Source organism: Bos taurus, chromosome 7 (assembly GCF_002263795.3).
Source record: "Bos taurus isolate L1 Dominette 01449 registration number 42190680 breed Hereford chromosome 7, ARS-UCD2.0, whole genome shotgun sequence".
Taxonomy (NCBI): domain Eukaryota; kingdom Metazoa; phylum Chordata; class Mammalia; order Artiodactyla; family Bovidae; genus Bos; species Bos taurus.
This window is the reverse complement of record NC_037334.1, coordinates 5,762,819-5,787,549: the sequence shown is the minus strand read 5'-3', so window position 1 is coordinate 5,787,549 and position 24,731 is coordinate 5,762,819. Positions and strand designations below refer to the sequence as shown.

The 24,731-nt window shown below is 50.0% G+C and overlaps 1 protein-coding gene across 1 annotated transcript; it reads right to left on the bottom strand.

Moving 5' to 3' along the window:
- Positions 1-5,815: 5,815 nt before the first annotated feature.
- Positions 5,816-24,705, bottom strand: PLVAP (plasmalemma vesicle associated protein). The gene is given in 6 exon segments (NM_001035353.2): positions 5,816-6,473; positions 11,589-11,670; positions 11,802-11,862; positions 13,783-14,495; positions 14,615-14,711; positions 24,287-24,705. Coding segments are annotated over 6 exon segments (1,329 nt in total). The 5' UTR covers positions 24,656-24,705; the 3' UTR covers positions 5,816-6,466.
- Positions 24,706-24,731: the final 26 nt, after the last annotated feature.

The following is a 24,731-nucleotide window of genomic DNA, read 5'->3' as shown; positions in this document are numbered from 1 at the left end:
CACAAATTGGTGTTTATTGCTCTGCAAACTGTCCTTCCCCAACACTCACCACCACCACCACCACCCTGCACCACAGAGCGTGCAGGATCTTAATTCCCCAACCAGGGATTGAACCAGTGCCCCCCTGCAGTGGAAGCTGGGAATCTTAACCACTGGACTGCCAGGAAAGTCCCAAGCTGTCATTCCTTTTGTGGTATTAATCTTGAAACTTTGCTGCTTTTCTGCTCAAATTGACTTGCAAAATCCCTTCTTCCTTTCCAAGCTTAGTCATCCACTCAGTGGATATTTATCAAGTCCCTACGATGTGTTAGAATCACACCCATCATTTGAGTGCATCTTCGTAACAGCACAATGCAGCGGTTATGTCGTCATAGTTTTACAGATGAGGAAGCTGAGGTTCAGAGAAGTATTTAGTTGCTGAAGCCCCCAGGGGATTTGCACATAAGGTTAGATTTCAGTTTGAGTTCACTGGGGGCCTTCTGGGTAACAGACTGAGTGCAGGGGGCTGGAAACAGAGGGGAGTAAGTAGGCATTGCTCCTGCTCCTGTTTTTTTTTTTTTAATTTTCAGTTGTTCTTAGTCTTCATTGCGATGCATGGGCTTTCTCTAGTTGCGGAGCATGGGCTCCAGAGTGTGCTGGCTTCAGTAGCTGTGGTGGGCGGGCTTAGTTGTCCCCGGGATGTGGGATCTTGGTGCCTGGACCAGGGATCGAACCTTCATCCCCTGCGTTGGAAGGGGGATTCTTAACCACTGGAATGCCAGGGAAGTCCGCACTCCTGCCCTTATTAAAGAAGAGACACAGCTCCTTTTGGTGAGGTCGGATGCTTGCTTGCTCAGTCCCTTAGTCGTGTCCAACACTTTGCAACCAATGGACTGTAGCCCTCCAGGCTCCTCTGTCCATGGGATGATCCCAGCAAGAAAACTGGAGTGGGTTTCCATTGCCTCCGTCAGGGGATCTTCCCAACCTAGGGATCAAACCCACGTCTCCTCCAACTCTTGCATCAGCAGGCAGATTCTTTATCACCGAGTCACCTGGGAAACCTGAGTTCTGAAGGCTGCTGTGCAAACGTATGTTAAGGAGACCTGACCTGGTCAGGGATGGATGTGAGGGTAGATATGGAATTTACTCTGACATCTGAAAGGTGAGAAGAAGACGGAAGAGGCCAGCAAGAACATCCCAGGCAGAGGGCAGGGCATGTGCAAAGGCCCTGAGGTGGGAACATCACAGTGTGTTTGAGGGGCAGCGAGGTGGCCAGTGAGGCTGGAAGTAGAATGAGTGAGTGCTAGAAGGGAGAAAGAAATCCCGGAGAGGAGAGCCTGATAGTGAAGCCTTTGATTATGGGGACTTATGGGGGATCTGAGCTTCCCTGATAGATCAGTTGATAAAGAATCCACCTACAGTGCAGGAGACCTGGGTTCAATCCCTGGGTTGGGAAGATCCCCTGGAGAAGGGAACAGCTACCCACTCCAGTATTCTGGCCTGTAGAATTCCATAGACTATATAGTCCATGGTTGGGGGACTATAGTCCAAGGACGAGGCGGTTTGTGGTCACAAAGAGTTGGATACGACTGAGTGACTTTCACTTATGGGGGATCTGCTGTTGAGGCAGTGGCAGCCCACTCCAGTACTCTTGCCTGGAAAATCCCATGGATGGAGGAGCCTAGTAGGCTGCAGTCCATGGGGTTGCTAAGAGTCAGACACAACTGAGCGACTTCACTTTCATTTTTCACTTTCATGCATTGGAGAAGGAAATGGCAACCCACTCCAGTGTTCTTGCCTGGAGAATCCCAGGGATGGGGGAGCCTGGTGGGCTGCCGACTATGAAGCGACTTAGCAGCTTAGCAGCAGCTGTTGAGGTGATGAAGCAGCAGAGGGCGCTTTGCCCTAACAAAAAAAGTGCCTGACACTCCAGTGACGTTCCGGCCCCCTAAGGTCTCAGGGATCCAGGCTTCCACGACCCACCTGATGGAATATGAATAGTTAACTCCCCTTTTGCCAGAGGTGGAAATGGAGTCTCAAATAGGGTCAAGCTCTTTTCCAGAATCAGAAAAAAATCTCCACCTCCAGTAGTTGAAGATACAAACTCTCAGATTTCAAGGGACACAGGAGCAGAGGCTGGGAAGTTTCCAGGGCCCATCACGCAACTATAGGGACTCTCTGACTCCATTTCATCATGGCTTCATTGCAATATGTCACTTTCTGTTGATTTGTTTGTTTGACAGCTGGGGTCCCCCCTGAATGGGGGGCTCCTGGAAGGGAAGGGTCACGCCAGTTCAGTCCGTGGATATTACTATTAGGTCCATTTTGCAGAAAGACAAGAAGCAGCAATGTAGGTGTAGAGAGGGTGGGTGCCCAGATGTCCTTTGCTTGGGGAGGGTCTGGAGGGCTCCCAGCAGGGAGGAGTGGGGTCTGGGTGGGGAGAAAGATGCTCTTGGGAAAGGATGCCTCGGCCCCGCCCACTTACCCTGTCCCTGGCACATCACGGACTGAGGTCCTTGGCTACAGTCCCTTTTTTCCAAGAAGGGGGAGGTGGTTTGTGGGAAGCAGGCATGGGGGTTATTTATAGAGGTCACAGGAAATCCCCAAAGAGTCAGAACCTCACCCAGTGGCTGGACCACAGGATCAAGGAGGGGGGTCTGCCAATTGCTCCCTGACTAGGACTCAACCCCCACCTGGTTCTCCGGGCAGGGCGGGGCCCGCATAGGGCCTCGGCCTGGAGAAGTCAGAGCTCCAGGATCAGGACTGGAAAGAGGGAGGGATGGTGTAGGGGAAGTACCCCAAAGGAACCAGAACTCTGGGGCATCCAGAGGGGCTGCCAGGGGGAGCGATCTCTAGGGTGGGGCCTTGGGGAATTGGCAGGCGAGAACAAAGCCTTCTAGTCTGAGGGCACAATACAGATTAAAAGTCACTGAGTCTTCGGTCAAAGAGTCAAATGTCTGGAACAGCTGCACTGGCTGTGGGGAGGAAGGCACAAGAGAGCTGAGGATTAGGCCTTATTCCCAGGGCACTAAGGAGCCAGGGAGGGTGTGAGTGGGAGAGACACACGGTCAGATCCTGGGATGAATGGATCCCTCTGGATCAGCACGGAGGCTACAAAGGAGGCAGAGGCTGAGGCCCAGGTGTTGGAGGACTGACCTGGTACCGTGCTGTGCTGTGCTTAGTCCCTCAGTCGTGTCCGACACTTGGCGACCCCATGAACTATAGCCCACCGAGCTGGTTGGAAGATTGATATCCTGGGATGCTCTGAATGGGAGAGACCAACCAAGAGTCAAAGACCTGCATCCATGGGTCCAGAGAGTTTAGAATGATGATTTTTTTTTTAATTTATTTATTTAATTGGAGGATAATTACTTTACAATATTGTGATGTTTTTTGCCATGCATCAACATGAATCGGCCACAGGTATACATGTGTCCCCCTCATCCTGAATCCCCCTCCCTCATGTTATTATTATTATATTCATTTCTAGGTGAGTAAATGGAGGCTGAGATCAACTGAGCCAAAATTTGAATGCAGGAATGTCGGGGTTTGGAACCCAAACTCAGAACTGGCTGCTGTCAGCGTCCTCCCCAGGACTCCTTACTCCTGGCTGCTCAGGCAGTAGGCTCAGGGTCAGGGACGTCCCGGCTTCCTTGGGGCCTCCAGACTGGCCCGTCTGGGCGGCTGGGCCTGGCTGACCCTCCTGCCCTTGCTTGGCGGGGCCCCAGCCGAGTGTTTCCTGCAGCGGCCTGTCTCTCGCCCGGGTTTCCGTATTCAGGAAATATCGCTCCTTTGTCCCTCCTGACTAGCTTGCCCTAAGCGTGGCATTGCCAGCTCTGGCTCCTCGTGATTCATCTCCTCCCTGTCAAGGTCCCAGGGGATGGGCTGGGCTGGGGGGACAGACAAGCTGAGACTCTAGATGACAATTTTTAGGCTGTTCTCCGCCCGATGACCATTTGCTTTGTTTCCTGGAGTTTTTGCTTCTCAGGGACAAAGTGCTAGGAATGGGGTTGCAGAATCAAAGGATTTGTTTGTCTTCACTTTCCACGCCCCCTCGCCCCCCACCGTGCTCCACAGTTTGTGGGATCTTAGTTCCCCGATTAGGAATTGAACCTGGACTCTTGGCAGTGAAACCAAGGAGTCCTAACCACTGGACTGCCTGGGAATTCCCTGTCTTCACTTTTATTAAATATCATTAAACTTATTTCCAAAAGGGCCCGGATGAGATGGGCATTTCTACCAGTCCTGTAGGAAAATGCCCTTTTTTCTACATCTTCACAAGCAGTAGGGATTATGGCTTTTTATCCTTTTCCTTCCCCCACCCCAGTCTAATTGGTATGATATGATTTCCCTGGGTCCCTCTAATGTGCAAAATTTCCCTGGCTTCCTACTTATTTAGTGATCAGTGAGTTGAAGTGCTCCCAAACTGGACACTGATGCCCTTTCTAACATCTACCTTCCCATCAAAAATCCCCTCAAAAAACAAATGCCTGGGACTTTTGTGAAATTGTTCTGCAATAAGGAGTTTCTGCAAAACAGGCTACAGTTCCTCAGTAATTATCTGTACCTGGGGAAATCTTTGCAAACCTACCAAAAACAAAAGCTACAGGTAGACAATCTGCTTTTTCAGAAACCGATTTGTATTATTTAAGAAACTGCCTTAAAAATGTGTTTATTTACTTCTGACTGCACCGGGTCTTTGTCGCTACGCATGGCTTTCTCGAGTTAGGCAAGCGGGGGCTGCTCTGTAGTTGCAGTGACTTCTCTTGTGGCGGAGCACGGGTTCTTCAGCACTCGGGCTCAGTAGCGGTGGCACAGAGGCTTAGTTGCTCCACAGCATGTGGGATCTTCCCAGACCAGGGATCGAACCTGTGTCCCTTGCCTTGGCAGGAAGATTCTTAACCACTGGGCCACCAAAGAAGTCCAAGAAACTGCTTTTTAAATATAGTTATGTATGTGTATAGCTGAAATCACTGTGCTGTACACCTGAAACTTTCACATTATAAATCAACTGTGTGTGTTTTGTGTTCAGTTGCTCAATCATGTCCAGCTCTTTGCGACCCCATGGATGCAAGGGCTTCTCTGTCCATAGGATTCTGCTGGCAAGAATACCAGAGTGGGTTGCCATTTCCTCCTCCAGAGAATCTTCCCTACCCAGGGATCAAATCCACGTCTTCTGCATTGCAGGCGATTCTTTACTGCTGAGCCACCAGGAGAAGCCCCAGTCAACTATACTACAATAAAAAATGAAAAAGAAACTGCTTTTTCAATTTCTGTTTAAAAAAAAAATTTTTTTTAATCTGCTATTTTAAAAAAGCACTAAATTCATATTATTGCTGTCATAATGGGGGGCTTTGTAGGCATTTCATATAACCCTTATTGATTACATGATTTTGCCATTTCTCTTCACATATAGAGATGCCTCAAGCTTCCCCGTTGGCTCCGTGGTAAAGAATCTGCCTGCAACGCAAGAGCTGCAGGAGATGCGGGTTTGATCCCTGGGTCAGGAAGATCCCCTGGAGGAGGGCCTGGCAACCCTCTCCAGTATTCTTGCCTGGAGAATCCCAAGGACAGAGGAGCCTGGTGTGGGCTACAGTCCATGGGGTCGCAAAGAGTCGGACACCACTGAAGTGACTTAGCATGCACACGCACATGGAGATGCCCGCGTCTTGAGGGAAGCTGGCGTCTACCCATGTTTGTTCCAAGTTGAAGGGTCTTCTGTTCTGGGGATGCTGGGGATGGGGTTTTGCGACTTTCATCGTATTCCTAGTTCTTTGGCCACTCAGAGCCTGTTGGTGGCTTTTCAAAGCAGAAATCACGACTCAGGAGACTTTGAAGGGTTTCGATAACATTTATTTAGTGCTACTAACATTTATACAGGCCACAGGCAGGACTGCGTGTAGGGGAAGAAAGGGTGAAGGGGCAGCCCCCTCTCGGGCTCTGAGGGGGCCCCAGGATCAGAGACATTCCCTCTCTAGGGCAGGCCTAGAAACTCTCAGGGGAGGATGAAGGTGAATGTCTTCCTGTTCTCACTTCCTCAGACCTGGAGCACTACAATGCTCTAAACAAGTGGGATACGGTGGGTGCCTTGGCCTGGGTGCACGAAGGGGTGTGACTTTGGGCAAGGGCTAGGCAGAAAGTGCACGTGTGATGCCGCCGTGTATCTCTGTGATGTCATCGCCTTGTCTCTGTGTGATGTCACCAAGCTGTCCATGTGATGTCAGTGCATCTGTGACGTCATCACGGTGTCTAGGCGTGAGGGATTGTGTGGTGTGGGTGTGAGTCTGTGTGAGAGTATCAGGGCGTGCAGGGAGGGTGTGGGTAAGGGTGAGCAGAGGACGCCGGCCCGGGGCGCCCACTTTGGTGTGTGTGTGTGGGAGGTCATCTGACGCCACCCTGGCTGTGTCCCACGCTGCGGGCGTCTCGCTGCACCTTGTCTCCAGACAGGTGAGTCGGGCCACCCTCAGTCAGCGGGCCTGGAGCCTCCTCAGCCACTGGAGCAGGAAGGAGATGAGAATACAGTAGTCGGTCAGGCAGAGAACAGGACAAACCTTGCCTGGGCCTGCCTCTTACTCTGGGCCCCTTCTTGCTCCCAAGAACCCTAGGGGTCTTCCTGGTGTCAACCACAAATTGGCACTTGCCATGGGCACTGCCATCTACCTCTGCAAGGATTAAATCATGTGCTACTGCAGCTGCTGACCTCCAACACCCCCTGAGGGAGCTCGGAGGAGAAAGCAGAAATGAGGCACTCTGTGCTCCAGGAAGCTGGCAGGAGGGGCCTTTAATAGTTATATATTCTCAGGAGCTAATTTTATGAGCCCGATTCTTATATCTCCTCATATCTAGAAAAGCACTAAAATCCTTCATGGTGGCAACTGTTTCTCATGACGAGCAGAAGCTTTCTGCAAAAAGTATATGTGCTTGATCTCATGTACTCCCCTTTTGCCAAAATCACATATACACCGTCTTCTCCCTATCTCTTTGGAGCCCTTGCTCAGAGTTATCTGAGCTTCTGTCTCCTGGGCTGCAGCCCTCACATGGCTCCAAATAAAACTTAATTTGCATTTCACATTGTACATTTTTTTTTAGTTGACACCAGTATCAACCTCCCCTTAGATTTCGTTTTGTTGAACTTCTGTGGGACTGAGGTATGTGCCTGTCCATTATACAGCTGAAGAGACTGAGGTTCAGAGTGGCCACCTCCAGGTTTCTGCTGCAGTCTGTCTGGCTCTCCCCTTTGCTCCCTAAGGCCCTGGGATCCTGGAAGTTTGTCCAAAGCCCCTGCCGCCCCAGTCCGCCCTCCACCCCCCACCCCCGACTCCCCAGGCAGGGCCTTAGTTTCCCTCTTTTGTCCATACAGAACTGACCTAGAGCCAGCCCCTCACCCATTCCCAGGAAGGTTCTTCTAATGAGCTTGCCCCTTTACACAGGATTCCCTGGCTCCTCTGCACCCTCAGGACAAAGACAGCTCTTTTTAAAGCCAAATCTTCTATATCTGGGATTCAAGGCCCCACCCACTCCACCCCCCACTTCCAGACCTCCCCACTGGGGAATCAAAACCTGTCCAAGCATCGCCCAAATTCTCAGAGCCATCCCTTCAACTCTGCCCCTCCGCCTTGCCTCTGCAGGAGCCGTCCCACTGTCTGGAATGCCCTTCCCCCATCTTGGCCTGGCAAAGGTTCTCGTGAGGGGTCAGAGGTTGACGCGGAGGCTGTTTCCTGATGGGGGAGGTGGGGGCCTCAGCCAAGTCCTGCTTCCGCTGGCCCTCTCCCTTCCTTCCCCGGCTCTTCCCTGGGGCCCCCACAGCCTCACGTTCGTAGATTCCGCACCCCCCGCCCCCGCCACCCCCACCCCTGTCCCACAACCAGCTCCAGCCTCTGTCCTTCACCAGGATCCACTGGCTTCGAGCCAACCCCGACAGAGATCAGACATCTTTAACCATTCCTGCCCGCCAGCCTGCAAGGGAGGGTTGTCCCTGGCCAATTTCCAAGCCCCACTGCTCACCTGGACTGGGGCTGTCGCCCTCATACCTGGTCCCAGGTCCTTGCCTTCACCCCGCAGAACAGCAATCAGAAAGAGCCTGTGCACACCTGAGCCAGGTCATGCCCTCTGCTGTTCACAGCCCCTCGCAGGGCTCCCAAAGTCCTCACCACTGCCCCAAGGCCCTGCCTGATCTGTCCTGCCAGCTCCCTGACCTCACCTCCTCCCACTCCCCTCTCCTCACTCCACTCCAGCCACACCTAACTCCTCACTCACTCACCAGGCATGGATGGTCCTTCCTCAGGACCTTTGCACAGGCTGCCCCACTGCCTGGGGCACCCTGCAGGGAATCCCCTCCTGGCTCCGCCCTCACTTTCAGTTCTCTGCTCCAGTATCACTCCTCAGTGAAGCCTGCCCTGGCCCCTGGTGGAAAATCCCAACCTCGTCAAGCTCCCTCATCCCTTTTCTGTCTCACTCATTACCAAGGGGCCCTGTCATAGCTCATTCATTTGGTTTGTTATCCGTCTCCCCGACTAGACTGGCAGTCATACAGGGAGTGGGAATTTGAATATCTATGCCTTTTTCTTCCCTGTGTCCTTGGCACCCAATAGCTGCTCAAGAAACATGGGTTGAACAATAAAATGAATCATCATAGTGATGGTAGTGAACTTGAATTGACACTTGCTGTCTGCCTGGCTCACTGTCAAGGCTGAAGTTCCATCTTCAACCCTCCACTCTGTGACTTTCTCCATCTTCAACCACAGAGCCTCTAAACCAACATTTACTTAATATTTGTCTTCATGTCCATTGTGGGTTTTTTTAATTATATAAATTGATCTCCAAAGGAAGCTCAGTCTTACTAAGTAGAGGAAAGCTGGAACATTTGGCTTCTCTGGTGGCTCAGATGGTAAAGAATCTGCTTGCAATTTAGGAGACCCAGGTTCGAGCCCTGGGTCAGGAAGATCCCCTGGAGAAGGGAATGGCAACCCACTCCAGTATTCTTACCTGGAGAATTCCATGGACAGAGGAGCCTGGTGGGCTACAGTCTATGCGGTCGCAAAAGCCGTCAGACACAACTGAGCAACTAACACTTTCAGTACTCTTTGCCACTATTAGAAAACCACATAACAATGTTCACTTAAGAAGCATGACCTAGTTGTCAAGCCCAGCCATGGCAGAGGCCTGGATGTTCCCTCCCTCTCTAGCACAGGCAAGCTGCAAGGATCTGGGATGCATGGGGGTGATTTAGCAACAGCAGACTTTCTGGAGCCCCAGAAGGAAAAAGAGTGGGAAAGCAATCAACAGTCTCCACCATGGGATGGGTGATTTGAAGCCTGCCTCGAATCTACCTCCCTATTGGGTGCCTGTAAAATTCAGATGTTACAACTCAGTCATTCACAGCTTGTCCAGTGAGCAACTGGACGAACTGGGACTCAAACCCAGAGCTGAAGACCCCAGCCTGCCCGTCCCTGGCCCCTCTCTCAGAGGGAGGCAAATCAAGCCGGAGCCCATAGGCCAGAGGCTCTTCCTGCGATCCTGCAGAGAGAAGCAGGAGGGGCCAGGCTTAAGCACACATTGTTTCCTCGGAGGGGAGGGGGTGGGGTGCGTCACTTGGGGTAAACAATGTCAAGAGCTTCCCCATTCTCAGCTGGGACCCAGACACGCTTGGACAGTGAGCCTGGCTCCAACCCTGAGTTGCTGACGCATGACCCCAGGCTGATCACTTCCCTGGGGCCTCAGTTCCCTCCTCTGAGAAATGGGGATAATAATAGAACCTCCTTCCTTGCCATGATGGCTTCAGGCCAAGATGCAGAAAGGAAAGCTCTGTTTGTTCAAAAAGCAGGCTCAAACTCTAGTCAAAGAGTGAGGGGACCTGTTCCGCAAGGGGGATGAGCTCCCCGTCAGGGGCAGTATGTAAGAAGACACAGTGAAGATGGAGCTGGGTGCAGAGAACTCTGGAGAGTCAGTGACAGACTTTTGGAAGCCCTTTGGATCCTATGGGCTTTGTTTAGCACCCTGGGGCTGAAACAGATCTAGTTTGACGATAGCCGCATGGCAAAACCTTGGACAGCACAGGCTGTGGGGTCAGAGGGATCTGAAAAAAATCCCACACACTCCTCTAAACCTCAGGTCATAAACTGCAAATGGAAAGCCAATCCTTGACTCCTAGGTCAGCAGTGTGGTCCTGAAAGGGGGGTGTAGCAGCAACCTTGGTGGGACCACAGGGTGTTCTAGGGGCCACGGCCTGAGTCACCTTCCCCATGACGCACAGGCTGTTGTCCAAAGGATGACTGGGCTCTGGGAGGAGGTGACGGGGTCAAAGGCATGGAGCTATGACCTGATCACGTGCCAGCAACCTTGATGCTCCCCACGGAGGCTCTGGGTCCCTTGTTCTAGCCAGTAGTGGACAGCACTTTATAGCTGGCAAAGCATTTTCATGCCCTTAATCTCAGTGTGCATGCTCAGTTGCTCAGTCATGTCCGACTCTTTTGTGACCCCACGAACTATAGTCAGCCAGGCTCCTCTGTCCATGGAATTTTCCAGACAAGAATACTGGACTGGGTTACCATTTCCTACTCCAGGGGATCTTCCTGACCCAGAGACAAAACCCCTATCTCTTGCATCTCTTGGCAGGCGGGTTCTTTACCACTGCAACACCTGGGAAGATGACTTCAGAGACCCTCACCCCCCAACATTTTTGTAGAGTGAGAAAGTGTGGCTCAGAAGGGTAGAGTGAGAGGGCCAGGGTCACCCTCAGACACTGGTCTCCCTCATACCCTTCCTGGGCTACGTTCACTTCTGCTACCCTCATCTGGCCACAGGGCCTTTGCCGCAGCAGTTCTTGCCACCTGTAGGGACTGTTCCCCCTTGGCGTCACCCAGGTTGCCTCCTGTCCGCCTTCCAGCTCAAAGATCCCTTCCTCACAGAGGCTCTCCCTTGCCTGTCTGGAGTCTGATCACCTAGGTTCACGTCCCAGCTCTGGCTGTGTTACCTGGGGCATGACACACACCCCCTCCATGCCTCATTTGCTTCCTCCAGAATGTGGGGGTAACTGTAGCTCACCCACAGGTTAGGATTCTAAAGCTTAAATGAGTTAAATGGGCAGAGTGCTTAGGACTACGCCAAGATTACAGTAAGCACCCAATCACGGCGGGTTTTTGTTCACTCTTCTTATCCTGCCTCCTTCATTGTCTCTCTGGCCCAATATTCAGAGACTTTCATGAATGAATGTGTCTTGGTCACAGCTCTGACCCTGGGCCCAGCATGAAGTGTTAGTCACTCAGTCGTGTCCAACTCTTTGCAACCCCATGGACTGTAGCCGCCCAGGCTCCTCTGTCCATGGGATTCTCCAGGCAAGAATACTGGAGTGGGTTGCCATTCCCTTCTCCAAGGGATCTTCCCGACCCAGGAACTGAACCTGAGTCTCCCGCATTGCAGGCAGATTCTTTACCGTCTGAGCCACCAGGGAAGCCAAATGTGCCAGCATAGGGCCTGGTATACAGCAAGTGCTCAATTAAGGAAACAAAAAGTGCGATATGAGCTCCCCTCCCCCCCCACCCCAGTCCTGTACCCAGCCTTGCTCATACCCTGAGACTGCACCATCAGCCTGAGACAGCCCAGAGCCTCACCTGGCTGAGACCAAGACGTTGCTGGCAGGGGCCCGCTGGGAATCCAGGATCCTTCTCTTGAATTCCTCCAGGCTAGCTGGGTCTGCCGAAAGAGGGAAGGGTCAGGCCTAACTGGGTGCCTTAGTAGCCCTGCCTCCAGGGCCAGGGATGGGCTGGCAACCCGGGATACAAGGTGGAATCCGCCCCCCATCTTGGCCCTGCCCTGTCACTCACCGATAGGTGGAGGGTTGGGGACGGGGACTGCAGGTCTTGGCCCAGGAATCGTCAACTGCGACTATGGGAAGAAGAGTGAAGGGAGGCTGGTGGAGGCCAGTGCCCCCAAACACGAGTCCTAGGGAGTTTCCTGCCTTTCTACACCCTTAGTGACCTGAGGTCCTTCCAGGGCAGAGAAACCGACAGATACCCACGGAAGAAGGACACGCAGGATGATGGATACATAATCACCTGCAGCCATCTGCCCTGAAATGACTGGGAGCTCCCCAGAGACCCCATTCTGCAGGGGTCCTGCCTCGGTCTCCACTACAGCCTCAGTGCCGCCCTGACTCTGACCCGTGGCCCCAGCTGAGCCTACCCGGCCAATCCCATCCCAGACCGAAGCTGACCCGCTCTGCAGACCACCGGGACTTCCGCCCTCAAGGCCATCAAACAGCCCTAAAGGAGCTCCTCCAAACCTGAGATCCAACCAGTCCTGAACTCAGTAACCTAAAGTTGGGTCCTAACTTGAAAACAGGACCTCCCTTAGAATCAAATCCAATCTCAATGACAGATCTGATATATCACTTTACGTCTACCTCTGACCATAACCCATCCCCTAGACCCAGCTGCTATGAAAAATCTACTCCACAACTTCATTCCCTGAGCCCCAGCCCTGTATTCCCCTATGACCACCCATAAATACTTTCCCAATACCACACTCAACCCCAACTCAACCTTTGACCTCAGCCTCTACCTGAGTTAGAATTCTAACCAACCTCAGCCCAAGATCAATAGTCACCCAGCTTCTACACTAGACCCAACACTGACCCTCACTGGAACCCTGGTATATCCCTGCTCTAACTCAGGATCACCTAATCCTTCCCTTCAAATCTATCCCAACGCCAACCCAACTTGGCCCCAACCAACCACCCTAAACTCAACTTAGTCTCAACTCCTAACCCATGGTCAATTCCAACCCCAATCTTAATGCCCACAAAGTGCTGAATCTACCCTTGGCCCCAAACTTCTAATCATCCCTAGCCCCACCAACCACCTATAGCAACCTAAACCTCAACTCCAGCCTTAACTCAATGCAATCCCAAAACCACTGAAATTTACTTGACCTAGATACAATGACCACTCTGCATGCAACCTCTGACCCAACTTTTAACCTTTCCTCACAATCCACCTTCCAAACTCAATCTAATTCTAAGACTAATGAAATTCTACTTGAAACCCTTACCTTAACGGAAATCAACTCTAGACACAGGAGTCACCAATAATTCACCTTGATCCAAGTTTTGGATGCTACACATGTTTAGCATCCACATCAAGCCTTTCCTGTGACCTGCCTTAACCCTCATGCTAACCCCAGTGTCACTCCCAATCCTTAATCCAGCACCCTCTGATCCTTCAACTCAACTCAAATCCATCCCGACCCTGACCCCAACACTGAATGAGTCCCTAATTCTAACCCTAAGCCAATTTTGAGGCCCACCGCCTTCCTAAACTCCCCAATCTTTATCTCTTTCTTAATATCATTTCCAATCCAAACTGCACCACAGTCCTAATGCCAATAAAATCCTGTGTCAATACATGATCATAATCCTAAAGCCATTCTAGACTCATGGGCACCCATGTTTGATCCCAGCCTCAAGTCTAAATCCACCCTCAATGTCTCAACTCACCCCAGTCCCAAAGTAATCACAGTTTTAGATTCATCCCTCACTCAACCCTGGACCTGATGGACACCCTACCTCCGACTCCAGTCTTAACCCATCCCCTTTCTCAGTGCTGATACACTTTCTAAGCTCTGCCTCAATCCTAACATCAGTGAAACTCTGAAGCGAGTCCTAACAAACTCAATCTACACTGGGAAGCCAACCTCTAAAAGAAGTTAAAAAAAAAGCCAAGTTCAAACCCAAGTTCAACATCACCATCAACTTGGCCTCCAGACCCATCCCTCCAATGCAACCAGAATCTAGGGCCCCCTACCCACCTTCGCCTTGATACAGGTGTCCAGGGCTGAGTTGCTGACTGCCAACTGCAACTTGAGGTGCTCAGCCTCACGCTTCTTCTCCTCCAGCTCCTTGACCAGCCTGTCCCGTTCCTTCTGCAGTGCCACCTTCTCCTCCAGGGCCAGCTGGGTCTGGCGGGCACATTCTGCTTGGAGCTTGACAGCCTGGGCCTGCGCCTCCTTCTCCACCTTCTCCTTGGCCTCCTGACTGGCGCGTAGGCTCTGCTCGACCTCCAGTTTCTGGCGCTGGAGTTTCTCGTTCTCGAGGGTCACGCTGTCGATGCCAGCCCGCAAACTCCGGGCCAGCTCTTCCACCTTGGAGGTCATGATGGAGGGCAGGCTGTCGCAGGCTCTCTGGATGGAAGGCAGTTCCGAGCCGAGGGGATGGTACAAGTTGAAGCTCAGGGTACTGAGGGTGCGCGGGATGATGGAGTCCCTCCAGAGGTTTCGCAGATCCGTCTCAAACTTGTTCCTGTCCAGGGGGATGCAGAAGGCCTGCACCTTCCGCAGCCGGTCCTCAGCCAGCTGCCGTTCCTGCTGCTGCTGGTCTCGGGTTTTGCCGCACTCGGCCAGCTGTTCCTCTGCCACTCGCTTGCCCACCGTTAGACCGTCCTTGTCTTTGGTACATACCAACTTCTCCTTTGCCAGCTCCACCTCCAGTGTCTTGGCTTTCTGGGTCAGCGTGAGGGCCAAAGCTAGGAGTATAGGACCAGAAGACTCAGGAAGGTTGGGAGCTGCCAAGAGACTGGCCGGGGAATCTTGCCACCTTGCTCTCCACGGCCCATAACCCCGACTCCAGCCCTCACCCACTCACCATCGCAGCTCTTGTTAGCTTCCTTGAGGTGTTCTTGGCACTGCTTCTCACTCAGGATGATGGCGGCCATGTATCGCTGGTTGTTCATGTAAATCACCTGCCAGAATGGGACGCAAGACAGAGCTCAGTGTCCAGCACGTGGGGCCCCTGCCCCCAGGTCCGCCCAGACCGCTGGGACGGGGCACCCAGGTCTGTCAACAAGGTGGTCTGTGTTGGCACAGTTCACAAGGGCAATAGCTTCTTCACAGGGGATGCTGGTCTGATCTTCAAAAGTTGTTACAAGTATAGACAGTGGAATACTACTCAGTCATAAAAAAGAATGACATTTTGCCATAAGTTCCAACACAGATGGACTCGAAGGGCATCTGTGACAAAGATCAACACTGTATGGTATCACCGATAGGCAGAATCTAAAAAATACGACAAACTAGTGAATATAACAGAACAAAAGCAGACTCACAGATGCAGAGAGCAGACTAGTGGTTACCAGTGGGAAGAAGGAAGAGGGAAGGGCCAATATCAGAGTTGGAAATTTTTTTTTAAAATGGGTTATTATGGGATTATATGAAATCATGTGTGTGAAACTTTTGAAAATTGTAAAACATTATAGAATTTAAAGAACCTCTCATTCAAAAAAAAAAAAAGGTTACAAAAACAAATCCCACCCTTTCCCCTAGGCATTCTAGTCAACTAGGAAAAAAAAAAAGTTTTGTGATTAATACTATTTGGCAGTTAAAAGTTTTATATACTGATGCATTTTACAACCTGGAGCAATCTTGAAAACATTTACAGCCAATCAAAAATAGACGTTTAAGGGCTTCCCTGGTGGCTCAGTGGTAAAGAATTCGGCTGCCAGTGCAGGGGAGATGGGTTCAATCCCTGGAAGACCCCAAATGCCAAGGGGTCTGATCTTGGCCTGCATGCCACAACCACTGAAGCCTGCATGCCCAGAGCCTGCGCTCTGCAACAAGGGAAGGCACTGCAGTGAGAAGCCCATGCACTGCACCCAGAGACCGCCTGCATGCAGCACCAAAACCCAGCACAGCCATAAAGTGAATAAATAAATATCTTAAAAAAAAAAAAAGATGTTCAACATGGATGCTAGTATGGGCTGGATTGTGTCCCCTACCCCAGATTTCCATGTCAAAGTCGTAATCCTCAGGACCTCAGAATGTAAATTTTTTTGCAGACAGGATCTTGAAAGAGGTGCTTAAATTAAGATGAGGTCATTAGGGTGGGCCTTTATCCACAATGACTGTAGTTCCTACAAGAGGAAATCTGGACGCCCAGACATGCACGGACGTGACATGAAGACACAGGGAGAAGGCAGCCGTCTGCAAGCCGGGGAGAGAGGCACGCAACGGCTCCTTCAACAGCTCCTTCCCTGACGGTCCTGTGTGTTAGTCACTTTAGTCGTGTCCGACTCTTTGTGACCCTATGACCTGTAGCCCACCAGGCTCCTCTGTGCATGGAATTCTCCAGGCAAGAATTCTCCAGGAGCGGGTTGCCATGCCCTTCTCCAGGGGATCTTCCCAATCCAGGGATTGAACCTAGGTCTCCCTCATTGCAGGCAGATTCTTTACCTTTTGAGCTACTTGGGAAGTCTTCAGATCAGATCAGATCAGTCGCTCAGTCGTGTCCGACTCTTTGTGACCCCATGAATCGCAGCACGACAGGCTTCCCTGTCCATCACCAACTCCTGGAGTTCACCCAGACTCACATCCATCGAGTCAGTGATGCCATCCAGCCATCTCATCCTCTGTCGTCCCCTTCTCCTCCTGCCCCCAATTCCCCCCAGCATCAGAGTCTTTTCCAATGAGTCAACTCCGCATGAGGTGGCCAAAGTACTGGAGTTTCAGCTTTAGCATCATTCCTTCCAAAGAAATCCCAGGGCTGATCTCCTTCAGAATGGACTGGTTGGATCTCCTTGCAGTCCCAGGGACTCTCAAGAGTTTTCTCCAACACCACAGTTCAAAGGCATCAATTCTTGAGTGCTCAGCCTTCTTCACAGTCCAACTCTCACATCCATACATGACCACAGGAAAAACCATAGCCTTGACTAGACGAACCTTTCTTGGCAAAGTAATGTCTCTGCTTTTGAATATGCTATCTAGGTTGGTCAAAACTTTCCTTCCAAGGAGTAAGCATCTTTTAATCTCATGGCTGCAGTCACCATCTGTAGTGATCTTGGAGCCCAGAAAAATAAAGTCTGACACTGTTTCCACTGTTTCCCCATCTATTTCCCATGAAGTGATGGGACCAGATGCCATGATCATCGTTTTCTGAATGTTGAGCTTTAAGCCAACTTTTTCACTCTCCACTTTCACTTTCATTAAGAGGCTTTTTAGTTCCTCTTCACTTTCTGCCATAAGGGTGGTGTCATCTGCATATCTGAGGTTATTGATATTTCTCCCGGCAATCTTGATTCCAGCTTGTGTTTCTTCTAGGCCAGCGTTTTTCATAACGTACTCTGCATATAAGTTAAATAAACAGGGTGACAATATACAGCCTTGACGAACTCCTTTTCCTATTTGGAACCAGTCTGTTGTTCCATGGCCAGTTCTAACCGTTGCTTCCTGACCTGCATACAATTTCTCAAGAGGCAGATCAGGTGCTCTGGTATTCCCATCTCTTTCAGAATTTCCCACAGTTTATTGTGATCCACACAGTCAAAGGCTTTGACATAGTCAATAAAGCAGAAATAGATGTTTTTCTGGAACTCTCTTGCTTTTTCCATGATCCAGCGGATGTTCATGTTTCCATGATCTCTGGTTCCTCTGCCTTTTCTAAAACCAGCTTGAACATCAGGAAGTTCACGGTTCACATATTGCTGAAGCCTGGCTTGGAGAATTTTGAGCATTACTTTACTAGCGTGTGAGATGAGTGCAATTGGGCGGTGGCCGGGAGGACCAACCCCACGTCCAGGAAGCCGTGGCTGCGCGGGCGCAGAAGGGCCTGGAGGAGCTATCCCACGTTGAAGGTCAGGAGGGGCGGCGGTGAGGAGATACCCCTCGTCCAAGGTAGGGAGCAATGGCTGCGCTTTGCTGGAGCAGCCGTGAAGAGATACCCCACGACCAAGGCAGGAGAAACCCAAGTAAGACGGTAGGTGTTCCAAGAGGGCATCAGAGGGCAGACACACTGAAAACATACTCACAGAAAACTAGTCAATCCAATCACACTAGGACCACAGCCTTGTCTAACTCAATGAAACTAAGCCATGCCCGTGGGGCAACCCAAGATGGGCGGGTCATGGTGGAGAGATCTGACAGAATGGGAAGTCCTAGAAGGAAACAATTCTGCCTACATCTTGATCCTCCGCTTTGTGAAAATAAATTTCTGTTATTTAAGCCACCTCATTTGTGGTTCTTCGTTAGGATGGTCCTAGCAAACTAATACAGGAGACAAGATTATTTCATGGGAAAGATGATTCTTTTCAATAAATGGTGCTGGCACAACTGGACGGTCACATACTAAGAAATAAATTTGGACCCTAACTCACACCATATACAAAAATTAGCTCAAAACACGTCGAAGACCTAAATGTAAGGGCATAAACTAAAAAATTCCATAGAAGAAAACTTAGGTGTTAACTCTGCACGAGTTTGAATTTGGCAGTGCTTTCTTTCCTTTTCTTTTTAAAAAATATTTATTCATTTGGCTGTGCCGGGTCTTAGTTGCATCATGTGGGATCATGTGGGTTTTTTCAGTAGCAGCATGTGGGATCTAGTTCCCCTACTAGGGATTGAACCCAGGCCCCCTGCACTGGGAGCTTGGAGTCTTAGCCACTGGACCACGAGGGAAGTCCCAGCATGTTTTCTTAGGTATGATACTAAAAGCACAAACAGCCAAAGACAAAACAGCTAAATAGGACTTCACCAAGATTAAAAACTTTCATGCCTCAGGGGACAACATCAAGAAAGGGGGAAAAAACTCATAGATGGGAAAAATACTTGCAAATCATGTGTCTGATGATGAGACTAGTAACCAGAATATATAAAAGCAAACTGTTTAGAAATTAATAATAAAGAGCAAACCAATTGCAAAACAGACCAAGCATCTGAATAGACATTGTTCAGGAGAAGACATAAACAAAATGTCAACCAACACATCAACAAATATTCATCATCTTTAGACAGCAGGAAATGCAAATAAAAACCATGATAAGATATCACCTCAGAATGATATAGAGTGGCCATAAATAAAACAAAAAAGAAGGGACAAGTGTTAGTGTGGATGTGGAGAAACAGAATTCTCAGTCAGTACTGGTGGAACTGTACAAATAATGGAGCCACAGTGGAAAAGAGTCTGGCAGTTTTCCAAAAAGCTAAACATAGAATTACACTGCCGTTGTTCAGTCACTTAGTTCTGTCTGACTTTTTGCAACCCCATGGACTGTAGCATGCCAGGCTTTCCTGTCCTTCACCATCTCCCGGAGTTTGCTCAAACTCATGTCCATTGAGTCAGTGACGCCATCCGACCATCTTGTCCTCTATTGTTCCCTTCTCCTCCTGCCTTCAGCCTTTCTCAGCATCAGGGTCTTTTCCAACGAATTGGCTCTTTGCATCAGGTGGTCAAAGTATTGAGGCTTCAGCTTCAGCACCAGTTCATCTAACGAATAATCAGGGTTGATTTCCTTTAGGATGGACTGGTTGGCTCTCCTTGCAGTCCAAGGGACTCTCAAGAGTCTTCTCCAACACCACAGTTCAAAATCATCAGTTCTTCAGTGCTCAGCCTTCGTTATGGTCCAATGCTCACATCCATACATGACTACTGGAAAAACCATAGCTTTGACTATACAGATCTTTGTTGGCAAAGTGATATCTCTGCCTTTTAATACTTACTCTAGGTTTGTCACAGCTTTTTCTCCAAAAAACAAGCGTCTTTTAACTTCATGGCTGCAGTTACCATCTGCAGTGATTCTGGAGCCCAAGAAAATAAAGTCTGTCACTGTTTCCATTGTTTCCCCATCTATTTTCCATAGAATTACACTGCTGCTACTGCTGCTAAGTCGCTTCAGTCGTGTCCAACTCTGTGCAACCCCATAGACGGCAGCCCACCAGGCTCCCCCGTCCCTGGGATTCTCCAGGCAAGAACACTGGAGTGGGTTGCCATTTCCTTCTCCAATGATGAAAGTGAAAAGTGAAAGGAAAGTCGCTCAGTCGTGTCTGACTCTTAGCGACCCCATGGACTGCAGCCCACCAGGCTCCTCTGTCCATGGGATTTTCCAGGCAAAAGTACTGGAGTGGGGTGACCCAACAATTGTAGGTCTAGATATATACACCTGAGAGCAATGGAAGTCTATGTTCAGACAGAAACTTGTACACAAATATTCACAGCAGCAGTAGACACAGTATCCGTAAGGTAGAAAGAACTCAAGTGTTTCATCAACAGATGAATGGATAAAACGCGACCCAGCCACCCAGTGGAATGTTATTCTGCCACAAAAAAGGAACGAAACGCTGACACACGTGGTAACGTGGATGAACGTTGAAAACATCACGCTGAGTGTGAGAAGTCGGACACAAAAGGTTATATAGTGCCAGACTCTATTTGAATGAAATATCCGGAATAAGTAAATCCATAGAAACAGAAAGCAGATTTGCAGCTGCTGGGGGTGGGGGAGGGAAGTGACTGCTGATACACTTTCTTTTGGGGGTAATGAAATGTTCTAAATCAAACTGTACCGATGGTTACCCAACTCCGTGAGTGTACTAAAAATCATTGTTATGTACATTTTTTTCTTTCATCTACATTTTTTTTGGTTATGTACATTTTAAATGGGTCAACTGTATGGCTTGTGCATTACATTTTAAGTTTACAACGTTTTATAAATAACTTTTCTTTATAAACAAAGGGCGTGCCTTTCAAACTTTGAAACAGAAGCCTCTGTAGAAATATAACAAGAAAAGGTAGGAGAGGGGTGAAGAAGGTTTGCTTTTCTCTCACTTTTTGTCCTTCCTCCTTTCGGAAGCTGACCCTGTGCTAATGACCTGGGGATGGGGGAGAACAAAAGTAGCTCTGGGGGTACTGCCCTCGTGGGCCAGTGGCTAAGATTCCCCCCTCCCAGTGCAGGGGGCCAAGGCTTGTTCCCTGGTCAGGCAACTAGATCCCACATGCCACAGCTAAAGATCATGCAGGCCACAATGAAGACAGAAGATGCCGTGTGCCACAGCTAAGACTCCACGCAGCCAAATGAATTAATTAATTTAAAAAAGAAAAAAGGGCTCTGGAAGTGCTGTTTTCAAAAGCTTTAACTACAGAAAGGGAAGATCTAAGGGTGTAAGTTGGATCCAAAGATGAAGTAAGAAAGGGGTCTTCTTCCAGCTGAAGGAAGTGGCTCCCCAAAATACAAAAGTTCTGTTTCTGTACAGGTTCCCAGATGCCAAGATGATGAGAAGAAAAACATGTACTTAGAAATAATGCAATCTGATGGAGAAGGAAATGACAACCCACTCCAGTATCTTGCCTGGGAAACCTCATGGACAGAGGGGTCTGGAGGGCTACAGTCCATGGGGTTGCAAAGAGTCAGGCTCGACTTTGTGACTAAAAAACAATGGCAAACACAGTCTGAAAATACAAAAAAGCGCCTTCTCTTGTTAGGGAGTGTTGAGGTACATCTTTCTGAAGCAAGTCAGGAGTCCCTCCCTCACTTTCTAGCAGCTGCCCTGAACTAAGAGGAAAAGAACTCACCGATTAGTAAACAAGTATAAACAATCTGAAGCATTTTCTAGAATATTTGTTAGGACATAAAGCCGGGAAAGCGCTTAAAGACACAGGAGCCAGAATGCAGGATACCTAGTGACCTATTTCAGAATAATTTGACCATCAAAAAGATTATCACATACTGTATAGCACTGGGAGCTATATTTAATATCCTATAATAAACTACAATGGAAAAAAATAGGGAAAAGAATATGTTACTATATACATATGTGTAACTGAATCACTTTGCTGTACAATAGATATTAACACAACATGTAAATGAACCGTACTTCAATAAAATAAGATTTTTTAAAAATATTATTACAAATTCCAAATACAGAAAATTCTGGGAACTTCTCTGGTTGTCCAGTGGCTAAGACCCGCTACCATCAGACACATGGGGCTGCCGTGGCGAGGGTGGAGGCTCTTCCCCAGCATTAGCCCTGACTTTCTGGGGATCCTTGGAGAAAATCCTGAGGGGTTCCAGGCCAGAAGAATTTGTCAATTTAAAGGGGAAAAAAGCTATGATTTTCAAATTTCAAAGTTGTAAAGATCCAGATTCTTAGATTTCTAATATTCTACGATGGGGGCATCTGGGATTCAAAGATGTGTAAGTCTATAACTTTATGATAAAAAAATAAACCAACAAAAAAAAGGAACTTCCCTGGTGGCCCAGAGGCTAAGACGCCACACTTCCACTGCAAGGGGTACAGATTCAGTCCCTGGTTAGGGAACTAAGACCCCTGGGCTCGTGCTCAGTCGGGTCCGACTCTGTGACCCTGTGGACTGTAGCCACCCAGGCTCCTCTGTCCATGGGATTCTCCAGACAAGAATACCGAAGTGGGTTGCCATGCCCTCCTCCAGGGGATCTCCTCCACCCGGGGATCAAACCTGCATTTCTTGCATTGCGGGTGGATTCTTCACCACTGAGCCACCTGGGAAGCCCCAAGATCCCTGTGCAGTGGGACCAAAACAGAACAAAAAAGGAAAGCAGAAAAAGAAAAAAACAAAACTATAAAACTTTACGATCCTGCGATCCCTAACAGTTCCTGGACCGGAAGGCCATCTGTGTCCTGAAAGATCCAAACGAGCCAATTGCCCTGGAACGAAGAAGATGGAGGGGCTGCCCTGGCCTGGGGGGCTCTTGGGCGGGTACATGGTCCTGCCCTGAGGTCTGAGGAGGGCCTAGCCTCATGAAGGGTTCTGAGGGGGGACTCACCCCATTCTGGGGGTCTGAAGGGGACCTTCCCTGCCCTGGGGCATGAGAGGGTGGAGACACCGTCTTGACTGGGCAGTTTCATGGGAGTGGGGCACGCACATCCTTCCTGCCCAGGGGCAGGGACTGGGTAGTTTGAAGTCCCAGAAAAGACGTTTTCTTCCCATTTGGGGCTGTCCCCTGCCCCATACAGCCCAGAGACCTCCTGTGGGGGAAAGCGAGGCTGTCCCCTCACCCCCCACCAAATGTCCCTTCCCCTGCTCACCCCAGCTCTCACCCCGTTCCAGCCAAAGCCTGAGGAGGCGTCCTTATACCCAGCTGGACCTCCCCAGAGGAGCTGCGTGTGAGAGAGACCCCAGGGGATCTTGTTGAGTGAATTTGACAGGAGCTGAGGGTGTGAAATGGGTGACAGTCTCCACAAGACCCAGGGGTAACTGTTTCTGCTCCCCTGCCTTTCCCTTCACCAGGGGATTGTCCCAACCCAGGGATTGAACCCAAGTCTCCCTCATTGCAGGCAGATTCTTTACCGGCTGAGCCACAAGGGAAGTGCTGTTTCTGCTCCCCTGCCTCCCAAAAACCACTTCCTCTCTTCAGTTCAGTTCAGTCCAGTCGCTCAGACTCTTTGCAACCCCATAGACTGCAGCATGTCAGGCCTCCCTGTCCATCACCACCTCCCCGAGCTTAATCAAACTCATGTCCACTGAGTGGGTGATGCCATCCCACCATCTCATCCTCTGTCGTCCCCTTCTCCTCCTGCCTTCAATCTTTCCCAGCATCAGGGTCTTTTCCAGTGAGTCAGTTCTTCACATCAGGTGGCCATTTCCCCTCTGCAAAAGGGTTTTAAAGCTTCTCCCTACCTCCCGGCCTTCAGTGACAAAATAACATTTCCAAAGGAGACATCCAGCCTCAGGCAGACCTGGGCCATTCATACTAATTATGAAGAACTCAACTCTCTGTGTGGTTTATTAAGTCAGCTCTTATTTGCAGCTAGTGTGTGCTGGCACCTTCTGGGTGCTGTATACATATTAAGTATGTATTTAGCATCTATGTCTGGTAACAGACCGGATGCCCAGTTCAACTTGAATTCCAGACAGACCACAAATCATTTTTTTTCAGTCTAAGTATGTCCCAAATACTCTGCAAAAAGATCACACCAGTCAATCCTAAAGGAAATCAGCTCTGAGTATTCATGGGAAAGGTTGATGCTGAAGCTCCTCCAGTATTTTGGCCACCTGATGCCAAGAGCCAACTCATTGGAAAAGACCCCTATGAGGGAGTCTTGGGTTTGATCCCTGGGTTGGGACGATCCCCTGGTGAAGGGAAAGGCAGGTGAGCAGAAACAGTTACCCCTGGGTCTTGTGGAGACTGTCACCCATTTCACACCCTCAGCTCCTGTCAAACTCACTGGGAAAGATTGACAGGGAAAAGGAGAAGGGGGCCGCAGAGGATGAGATGGTTAGATAACGTAGCCGACTGAAGGGACATGAGTTTGAGGAAACTCCGGGAGATAGTGAAGGACAGAGGAACCTGGTGTGCTGCAGTCTATGGGGTTGCAGTCAGACACGACTTAGTGACAGAACAACAGCAGCAAAGTCCCAAATATTGCATGAGATACAGGAACAATACGCATCACTTCTCTACATGGGCTTGTCCTCCAAAATGTCCCTGTCTTCACGGATGAGGAAAGCGAAGCTCAGAGAGGTGAGGTGACCAGCCCGGGGTCCCCAGGGTGAGCGTCTAGCTTGCGGTCTTACCCGATCGGCCTGGCACTGGCGGAAGCTGGCGTTGATTCGGTCCAAGTCTCGGCGGGCGCTGAGCATCATCTGGTTGATCGCCTCCTTGGCGCGGGCAGTGAGGTTGAGCTCCTTGGTCAGGTTGGCCTGGGAAGCCGTGAGCCCCACCACCTGGCCGTACAGGCCGTCGGCCCGGCGCTCGGTGGCCTGCAGGTTGGACTCGGTACTCACGTGCACGTTGCCGTAGACCATGAAGAGGACGAGGCCAAGGATGATGAGGAATTGGATGAGCGAGACGAAGAGGAAAAAGTAGCGCAGATAGTACCAGCAGCCCCTGGAGCTGCTCCCGGCCCGTGAGTAGGGGCTCCCGTGCTCCATCGCCAAGCCCATCTCCTCCCAGCGTCTGCCCCGTGTACTAGCAGTGCTCGGCTGGCTGGCCTGCTCAGGGTGGTGGCCGCTGCCCCTT